The sequence below is a fragment of the Nicotiana attenuata genome, chromosome 2, assembly GCF_001879085.1.
Source record: "Nicotiana attenuata strain UT chromosome 2, NIATTr2, whole genome shotgun sequence".
In the NCBI taxonomy this organism is placed as follows: Eukaryota; Viridiplantae; Streptophyta; class Magnoliopsida; order Solanales; family Solanaceae; genus Nicotiana; species Nicotiana attenuata.
This window is the reverse complement of record NC_031990.1, coordinates 48,535,791-48,546,765: the sequence shown is the minus strand read 5'-3', so window position 1 is coordinate 48,546,765 and position 10,975 is coordinate 48,535,791. Positions and strand designations below refer to the sequence as shown.

At 45.0% G+C, this 10,975-nt stretch overlaps 1 protein-coding gene across 1 annotated transcript; it reads right to left on the bottom strand.

Annotated features, from left to right (window-relative positions):
• On the bottom strand, positions 525–5,910 carry LOC109219321 (RNA-directed DNA polymerase homolog). The gene is made up of 3 exons (XM_019383756.1): positions 5,491–5,910; positions 4,553–4,630; positions 525–659 (listed from the first exon to the last, which is right to left on the bottom strand). The coding sequence occupies exons 1-3, from the start codon at positions 5,908–5,910 to the stop codon at positions 525–527; spliced, it is 633 nt and encodes a 210-aa protein (XP_019239301.1).

Genomic DNA, 10,975 nt, shown 5'->3' with positions numbered 1-10,975 from the left:
ATATATATATATATGGTAGTCCAGTCCTTTCCCAGACCTCGCGCATAGCGGGAGCTTAGTGCACTGGGCTGCCCTTTTTTTTTATAAAAATTAATGTATAATATATATTTACATACATATTTTATACATAATTATTGCCTTATGTACTTTTTTTATATTTGGCTAACGGTTGTAATGCACCGGAATAAGTATGAAATCTAATTAGGATTCTATAAAAATATCACGATCCGAACTTCTCACCCTCGAGAGTCGTGATGGCGCCCACTCGTGAAAGCTAGGCAAGCCAAGCGTTATAGATTTTATTATCCTTTTTCTTAACCTTTTAACAATTTCAAATTAACATGGAATCGACAGCGGAATAAAAATAATAATAAAAGAAATGCGAAAGACGAAATCTGATAACTTAGCCAAATACTAGTACAAAACATTCAAATTACATCTCTACCCAGAACTGGTGTCACAATATCACGGACCGTCTACGAATACTACAAACAGTTGTCTGGAAAGAAAGATACAATCTGTCTCTAAAGTAAATGAAAACAGAATATAAAGGATAGGAGGGGACGCCAAGGCCTGCGGACGTCTGCAGGACTACCCCGGGCCTCCGCTGGACTGAAGGCAGCAACCACTCTAAGGTCCAAAAGCTCCGGTACCGAGATCTGCACACAGTGCAGAGTGTAGTATCAGCACAATCGACCCCATGTGCTGGTAAGTGTCGAGCCTAACCTCGTCGAAGTAGTGACGAGGCTAGGACGAGACTAACATATAAACCTATGCAGTTAAAGCATGTACGGCAAGCAATAATAACGGAAACTAGCAGTTGAAGATGGGAAGGGAAAACATGTTGCGGGGAATATTAAGTACCAACAGTAACTTAGGAGAAAAGCATAAAGAACATCTTAAAGTGCGCATCAGTAAGAATAAGGAAACAGTAACGGATCAATATCCACTTTTATTCATTATTGTTGCGGCGCACAACCCGATCCAATTCATATAACACTGTTGCGGCGTGCAACCCGATCCAAATCATGTATCAATGTTGCGGCGTGCAACCCAACCCCTCCTGTTCTCCCTTATTACTCCATGTTGCGGCGTGCAACCCGATCCCATATAATATTATTGCGGCGTGCAACCCGATCCAAATATACATATCAACACTAATCACAAAAGAATCCCGGCAAAGGAACAATAAGGAAACAACAATATCCCGACAAGGGAATCAACCATGAGAATAAACACATCCCGGCAAGGGAACCAACAGTAAGAATTAAATACGTTCCGGCAAGAGAATCAGCTAAAACCAATCTTGTACCAACATTTAACTTCACATATGAAATCTCAACTGGAACCAATACCCAACAATGAACAATTACCACGAGAATAATCATAATTCTTGCCCAACACGGAAAATCAACAACTTAGGCATCCGTAGTACTTATTAAGAAACACAACGATTACAATTCAAGACTCACGGCCATGCTTGACAACGACGTATAGATAGTCGTCACCACACCTATACGTCGTACACTACACTAGCACATAGCAACTAAAGCACAATACCTATTCCCTCAAGCTAAGGTTAGACCAAATACTTACTTCGAACTTTCACAGCCAACTCAAGCCTCAAACACCGCTTTTCCTTTAGAATTCGCCTCCAAATTACTTGTGTCTAGTCCAAATTAATTTAACAACATCAATAAATGCCAAAGAATTCATACCCAATGCTTAATTATAGGTTTTCTATCATTTTTCCCAAAAAGTCAAAAATCGACCCCGGCGCCCGCTTGGTCAAAACTCGAGGTTCGGACCAAAACCCAATCACCCATTCACCCACGAACCCAAATATGCAATTAGTTTCAAAATTTGACCCCAGAACGAGGTCTAAATTCCAATTATTCAAAAATCCCTAATTCTACCCAAATTCCCAATTTCTACCATAAAAACCCTAGATTTTTTGATGAAGATTGATGAAATGCAATGGAAAATCGAAAGAAAAAGGTTTAGAATCATATACCAATACTTTGGGGAAGAACTTGTTCCTTGAAAATCGCCTCAATGCTCTCTAGTTTTGAAAATATGAAAATGTGGGCTAAATCCCGACTTTGCTACTGTTTTAAGTGCCGGGCGAAAGTGTTCATCGCGTTCGCGAGAACACTGTCGCGATTGCGAAGAGCTGCTAGAAGTGGACTTACGCGATCGCGAGTTCTCCTACGCGTTCGCGAAGGGTAAGCCTCCCTGACCCTCGCGTTCGCGGACCGGCGTACGTGTTCGCGTAGAAGAAATGACAAATCCCCAGCCCACCTCCATTTTACACTACGCGTTCGCGTGACACTGGTCGCGTTCGCGATGAGCAACCTCCCAGTGCTCCGCGTTCGCGACTGTGGCTTCGCGTTCGCGAAGAACAAATCCACCCCAGTCTCAATTTCCCTTTCGCGATCGCGAGAGTTACTACGCGATCGCGATGCACAAAATGTGTGTGCACCTGAAGCAGCAACACCTGCAACTTTTCTAAGTGTAAAAACCTCCCGAAACCTATCCGAAACTCACCCGAGCCCTCGGGGATCCAAACCAAACATGCATACTAACTCCAAAACATCATATGGACTTACTCGTGCGATCAAATCGCCAAATTAACACCTTTAACAACGAATTTAGCATCAAAATCAAAGAAGAATCTCAAGAACTCTTAAGTTCAAATTTTTAACAACCGAGGGTCCGATTCACGTCATATCAAGTCCGTTTCTTACCAAATTTTACAGGCTCAACCTAACTACCATATAAGACCTGTACCGGGATCCGGAATCAAAATACAGGCCCGATACCATCAATTTCAAATACATTTAAATTTCCAAAAACTCTTAAAATTTCAGTTAAACAATTTTCTTCAAAAATTCATTTCTCGGGCTTGGGACCTCGAAATTCAATTCCGGGCATACACAAGTCTCATATTTTTCTACGGACCCTTCGGGACGGTCAAATTATGGGTCCGGATCCGTTTACCCAAAATATTGACCGAAGTCAACTTAAATTCAATTCTAAAGGCCAATTTAGCATTTTCATCAAATTTTCACATAAAAACGTTCCGGATATACGCCCGGACCACACACACAAATCGAGGTGAGATAAAAGGAGGCTTTTAAGGCCTCGGAACACAGAATTTACTTGTAATTCAAGTGATGACCTTTTGGATCATCACATCCTCCACCTCTAAAACAACCGTTCTTCCTCGAACGGACATAGAAAAGAAGTACCTGAGTCGGGGAAAAGATGGGGATAATGGCTCCGCATATCGGACTCGGACTCCCAGGTAGCTGCCCCGGCAGGCTGACCTCTCCACTGAACACGAACTGAAGGGAAGTTCTTCGATCTCAACTGACGAACCTGCCGGTCTAGAATAACTACCGGTTCTTCCTCATAGGTCAGATCCTTGTCCAACTGGACAGTGCTGAATTCTAACACATGGGATGGATCGCACGATACTTCTGAAGCATGGACACATGAAACACTGGGTGCACAACTGATAAACTCGGCGGCAACGCAAGTCTGTAAGCCACATCTCCCACTCAATCAAGAATCTCAAAAGGACCAATGAACCTAGGGCTTAGCTTTCCCTTCTTCCCAAATCTCATCACGCCCTTCATGGGCGACACCCGGAGCAACACCCGCTCCCCGACCATATATGCCACATCACGAACCTTGCGGTCGGCATAACTCTTCTGCCTGGACTGAGCTGTACGAAGCCTATCCTGAATGGTCTTCACCTTGTCCAAGGCATCCTGTACTAGATCCGTACCCAATAACCGAGCCTCTCCCGGCTAAACCATCCAACCGGCGACCAATACCGTCTACCATATAAAGCCTAATAGGGAGCCATCTGGATGCTTGACTGGTAGCTGTTGTTGTAGGCAAACTCTGCTAAAGGCAAGAACTGATCCCACGAACCTCCAAAGTCCATAACACAAGCTCGGAGTATATCCTCCAAAATCTGAATACTACGCTCGGACTGTCCATCCGTCTGGGTCTGGGGATGAAATGTTGTGCTCAACTCGACCCGTGTGCCCAACTCACGCTGAATTACCCTCCAGAAATGTGAGGTAAACTGCGTACCTCGGTCAGAAATGATAGACACGGGCACACCATGAAGACGAACAATCTCCCGGATATAGATCTCAGCTAACCTCTCAGAAAAATAAGAAACTGCCACAAGAATGAAATGTGTTGACTTGGTCAGCCTATCAACAATAACCCATACGGCATCGAACTTCCTCTGAGTCCGTGGGAGTCCAACAACGAAGTCCATAGTGATCCGCTCCCACTTCCACTCAGGAATCTCAATCTTCTGAAACAAACCACCAGGTCTCTGATGCTCGTACTTTACCTGCTGACAATTCAAACACCGAGCTACATAGGCAACAATGTCCTTCTTCATCCTTCTCCACCAATAATGCTGCTGCAAATCCTGATACATCTTAGTGGCGCCCAGATGAATAGAATACCGGGAAGTATGGGCCTCCTCTAGAATCAACTCGCGAAGTCCATCAACATTAGGCACCCAAATACAACCCTGCATCCTCAGAACTCCATCATCTCCAACTGTAACCTGCTTGACACCTCCGTGCCGCAGTGTTCTCTAAGGACAAGCAAATGAGGATCATCATACTGTCGATCTCGGATACGCTCAAATAATGAAGAACGAGCGACTGTGCAAGCTAGAACACGGTTGGGCTCAGAAACATCCAACCTCACGAACTGATTGGCCAAAGCCTGAACATCCAAAGCAAGCGGTCTCTCACCGACTGGAATATACGCAAGGCTGCCCATACTGGCTGACTTCCTACTCAATGCATCGGCCACCACATTGACCTTTCCCGGATGATACAAGATGGTGATATCATAGTCCTTCAACAGCTCCAACCACCTTCTCTGCCTCAAATTTAGCTCCTTCTGCTTGAACAGGTACTGCAAACTCTTGTGATCCGTGAACACCTCATATGACACGCCATACAAATAATGCCTCCAAATCTTCAGCGCGTGAACAATGGTTGCTAACTCCAAATCATGAACTAAATAATTCTTCTTGTAGATCTTCAACTGTCGCGAAGCATATGCAATAACCTTGCCATTCTACATCAACACCGCACCAAGTCTAATACACGATGCATCACAATATACTGTATATGGCCCTGAAACTGTGGGCAAAACCAACACCGGCGCCGTAGTCAAAGCTGTCTTGAGCTTCTAAAAGCTCGCCCCACACTCATCCGACCACCTGAACTGGGCAACCTTCTAGGTCAACCTGGTCATCGGGGCTGCAATAGATGAAAACCCCTCCACAAACCGACGGTAATAACCCGCCAAACCCAAGAAACTCCAGATCTTTATAGCTGATGTGGGTCTAGGCCAGTCTTTGACTGTCGCGATCTTCTTAGGATCCACCTGAATACCCTCTGCTGATACAACATGACCCAAGAATGCAACCGAACTCAACCAAAACTCACACTTTGAAAACTTGGCATACAGCTGACTATCCCTCAGAGTCTGAAGAACAACTCGAAGATGCTGCTCGTGCTCCTCCCGGCTGCGGGAATAGATCAAAATGTCATCAATGAAGACAATCACGAAGGAATCCAAATAAGGCTTGAACACTCGGTTCATCAAGTCCATGAAAGTTGCTGGGGCATTTGTCAACCCAAATGACATCACTAAGAACTCATAATGCCCGTATCGAGTGCGAAAAGCTGTCTTAGGGACATCAGACGCCCTAATCCTCAACTTATGGTAGCCAGATCTCAAATCAATCTTCGAAAACACCTTGGCACCCTGAAGCTGATCAAACAAATCATCAATCCTCGGCAATGGATACTTATTCTTGATTGTGACCTTGTTCAACTGCCGATAATCTATACACATCCTCATCGATCCGTCCTTCTTCTTAACAAACAACACCGGCGCATCCCAAGGTGAGACACTAGGTCTAATGAAGCCCTTATCAAGCAAGTCTTGCAACTGTTTTTTCAATTCTTTCAACTCTGGCGGGGCCATACGATACGGCGGAATAGAAATGGGCTGAGTGCCCGGAGCCAAATCAATGCAAAAGTCAATATCCCTGTCGAGCGGCATGCCCGGCAGGTCTGCAGGAAATACCTCTGGAAACTCACAAACAATAGGCACAGAATCCATAAAAGGAACCTCGGTACTAGAATCACGAACGTACGCCAAATAGGCCAAACATCCCTTCTCAACCATACGCCGAGCCTTCATATATGAGATAACCCTACGGGTGGAATAACTAGGAGTCCCTCTCCACTCTAAACGAGGTAGACCCAGCAAAGCTAAGGTCACAGTCTTGGCATGACAGTCCAAGATAACATGGTAAGGTGATAACTACTCCATCCCCAATATGACATCAAAATTGACCATATCCAAAAGTAACAGATCTACTCGGGTCTCAAAACCCCCAATCACAACTATGCATGAACGATGGACACGATCCACCATAATAGAATCACCCACCGGTGTAGACACATATACAGGTGCACTCAAAGAATCACTAGGCGTGACCAGATACGAGGCAAAATAAGATGACACATAGGAGTATGTAGACCCTGGATCAAATAGAACTGAAGTTTCTCTACTACAGACCATAACGGTACCTGTAATAACTGCATCTGAGGCCTCAGCCTCGGGCCTGGCTGGAAGAGCATAACATTGGGGCTGGGCCCCACCACTCTGAGCTACGTCCTTGGGGCGGCCTCCTGCTGGCTGGCCTCCACCTCTAGCGGCCTGACCTCCACCTCTAATACCTCTACCTCCACCTCTAGCACCTCTACTGATCGCTGCCGACTCAACACTACACTAAAGTAGGAAGAGCGAGTTGCAACAGCTTTTACCCGATAGTGGATCGGGATCGATTTTCTACTAGGAGCTAGAGAGGGAGTTGTATTATCTGCTTAGTTTAGAATTGTAATTGTGCTTCTAATATCACTTCTAACATTTTCGGTTTTGGTTTTTATATCTTCTACTTTAAGACTAATATTTGAAGCTAAATTATGCTATGGAGATAGTGCTAAGTTGTATATAGAGAAGAGCACTAGGGTCGTGCCATTACCTAGGTGGCTAACTAACGGGTAGATGCTACTAAAGGTAAATTGACTTATTTGGGGCTTATGCTATAACCGTTGCTCAATTATACCCACTCTCACACCTCTCGGTAGAGAGAGTGATTTTGCCCAATTGACTCTCTCGAGACCAATTGGGTAAGCCAATTTGACCAAGCAACTAGGGTTCAAGTGGGGTAATTACTCTCTCGAGGTTTAACCCATTAATTGGGACTACCAATTCTCACGGGTCCATCCCAATTTCTTGTTGGGTCAATTTTGGGTCATAGACTTTCTTTCTCAAGAAGAGTCAAACCCACCAAGCTTGAATCAGTGTTTGCAACCACCAATCCTTAATGAAAACCTAAAATTAACCCAAATAGCAAACACCCAATATCAATCTAGCCTTAGATTGCAACACCCATTAATTACACACACTAGGGTTGAGCCACAACCCTAGCTAGTGAGTTTAGCTACTCATGCTAGATGCAAACATTAAAGAAATAGATGAAGAAGCAAATATAATAATTGATTACTGAGGAAGAAATACAAAATTAGAGGTTAAAAACGCCAAAAATGGCTAAACCCAATGTTCTCACGAGCTCAGCAGCCTTAGGTATATATAAAACTTAACCTAAAAATGGAAAAAGGATCTATTTATAGTGGCTGAAAAACTTGGACAAAAATACCCCTGCGGGGTCAGCGCGGGCCGCGCAAAAAGGTAGCGCGGCCGCGTGGGCTCTTGAAATCTTGAAAATTGGCTCTCTGAAGTTGAGGATAGCGGGCCGCGCAAAAGTGTAGCGCGGCCGCATGAGATCTGGCGCGGACCGCGTGAAAGTGATCGCGGCCGCGTGGCTTGCTTTGGTCCCCAAATTTCATCTCTCTGAATCTCTTCATGCGGACCGTGTGAAAATGTGGTGCGGCAGCGTTAGCTGAACGCGGGCCGCGTAAATCCAACCGCGGCCGCGTTGTGAGAGTCCTGAATTAGCACTTCTCTAATTCTCCTAGTGCGGCCGCGTGCACTTTTGTGTGGTCCGCACTAGGATCTTTNCACAGAAAGAAGTTGCTCGTCGGGGAATGCATCATTTATCTCGAGACCGTCACGTGGCCTCCCTTCTTCCTCTAATCGGGACAAATGGTCCGTAACTTGGTTTTCACTTCCCTTTCGATCCATGATTTCTAAGTCAAATTCTTGAATAAGTAACACCCATCTCATCAACCTTGCTTTGGAATCCTTTTTGGTCATTAAATATCTAAGGGCTGCATGATCCGTGTGCACAATCACCTTGGCCCCCATAAGATAGGGCCGAAATTTCTCCATGGCAAATACAATGGCCAATAGCTCCTTCTCCGTCACTGTGTAATTCCGTTGAGCCTCATTCATAGTCTTACTTGCATAATACACGGGATGGAACATTTTGTTAACCCGTTGACCCAACACCGCCCCCACTGCAACATCACTAGCATCATACATCAATTCAAAGGGCAAACTCCAATTAGGCGCGGTTATAATAGGGGTAGTGGTCAACTTGTGTTTTAAGAGCTCAAAAGCCTCCATGCATTTTTCATCAAAAACGAACTTGGTATCTTTCTCTAGTAGCTTGCACAATGGATTCACAACCCTCGAGAAGTCTTTGATAAACCGCCGGTAGAACCCGGCATGACCAAGAAAACTCCTCACCCCTTTGACAGAAGTAGGGGGAGGGAGTCTTGAAATCACCTCGATTTTTTCCTTATCAACCTCAATCCCATGTTTTGAAATCTTGTGGCCCAACACTATACCTTCTTCCACCATAAAATGGCATTTCTCCCAATTGAGAACTAGGTTAGTTTCTTCACAACGAGCCAAGACTCTATCCAAGTTCACCAAACATGCATCAAAAGAGTCACCAACCACACTAAAGTCATCCATAAAGACCTCCAATATGTCCTCCACCATATCGGTGAAAATAGCCATCATGCATCGTTGGAAGGTCGCCGGAGCATTGCACAATCCGAATGGCATCCGGGAGAAAGCAAATATTCCATAGGGGCATGTAAAAGTAGTCTTCTCTTGGTCCTCCGGGGCAATTAAAATTTGATTGTAGCCCGAGTACCCATCCAAGAAACAATAGAATGCTCTCCCCACAAGACGATCAAGCATTTGGTCGAGGAATGGCAAGGGAAATGATCCTTGCGGGTCACCTTGTTGAGCTTCCGGTAGTCCATGCAAACTCTCCACCCGGTAATGGTTCGAGTGGGAATAATCTCATTGTTGTCATTTGGCACCACCGTCATCCCTCCTTTCTTTGGCACACATTGGACTGGAGAAGTCCACGAACTGTCAGAGATTGGATAGACCACACCGGTGTCAAGCCACTTGATAACCTCTTTCTTTACCACTTCTTGCATCGCCTCATTGAGTCTTCTTTAATGTTCAAGGGACGGCTTTGCATCCTCCTCCAAGATGATCTTATGCATGCAAAATGCGGGGCTTATTCCCCTAATGTCAGCCAAAGTCCATCCTATTGCCCTTTTCTGCTTTTGAAGCACCTCCAAAGTGGCCTCAACCTGCAAGTTAGTAAGGCAAGAAGAAAGAATAACTGGAAGAGTAGAATTAGAGCCCAAAAATTCTTACCTGAGGTGTGGAGGAAGTGGCTTCAACTCCAACACCGGTGGCTCCTCAATGGATGGTTTAGTTGGTGGAGTTTTGCGGTTTTCAAGATCCAAAGATAACTTCCTAGGCTCATATGAATATGAACCCATACCATGCAATGCATTCACGCACTCTACTCTGCTAGCATCATCTTCCACATCCATGCCAAGAAGTACGGACTCAAGGGGGTCTTCAACATTCATCATGGAACTTGTGTCATCCACTATCACAGATGTGACAATGTCTACAAGTGAACATACTTCCGTGCCATTGGGTTGCCTCGTTGATTTGCAAACATGAAATACCACCTTTTCATCACCCACTCGAAATGTCAATTCACCTGCTTCAACATCAACCAAGGCCTTCCCCGTAGCTAGGAAAGGTCTTCCAAGAATGATAGGCACTTCAAAATCCACTTCACAATCCAATATGACAAAGTCGGCCGGCAATATGAATTTGTCCACCCGGACAAGCACATCGTCAATTATACCCATAGGCCGCTTCATCGACCGGTCCGCCATTTGAAGTCTCATCGAGGTTGGCCTAGGTTGCCCAATTCCCAAAGTCTTGAAGACTGAATACGGCATCAAATTAATGCTAGCCCCCAAATCACATAGGGCCTTTGCAAACTCCGCACTCCCGATAGTGCAAGGAATAGTAAAAGCTCCAGGGTCTTTAAGTTTCGGGGCCATAAAATGCACAATCGCACTAACTTGGTGCGTCATCTTTATTGTTTCACAATCCATAGAACGCTTCTTGGTGACTAAATCCTTCATGAACTTTGCGTAGCCCGACATTTGTTCGAGTGCCTCCACCAAAGGCACATTGATTGTAAGGCTTTTCATCATATCTATGAACTTCTTGAACTGATTGTCACTTTTCTGCTTTGCTAACCGCTGAGGATAAGGTGGAGGTGGTCTAGGCAAGGGTGCCTTGGCTTTTGGCACCACCGGCTCCGGAATATCAATTATGTGTTCCCTAGACGGGTTCACGGCCTCTTTAGTTTCCACCTCGGCCTCATCAATATCTATTCTCACTTCCTTGTTCATATTTGTCTCAACCACATCTTCAACAATCAAAGGATCCACATCTTCTTGAAGCTAAATATCATCATTCACCACTTGATTTTCATTTGAGGCCGGTATTGCACACCTCTTCCACTCCTAGTTGTAACTGCCATCACATGATTGTTACCCCCCTTCGGGTTCACTACCGTGTCACTTGGTAGCGCGCCCTTAGGTCG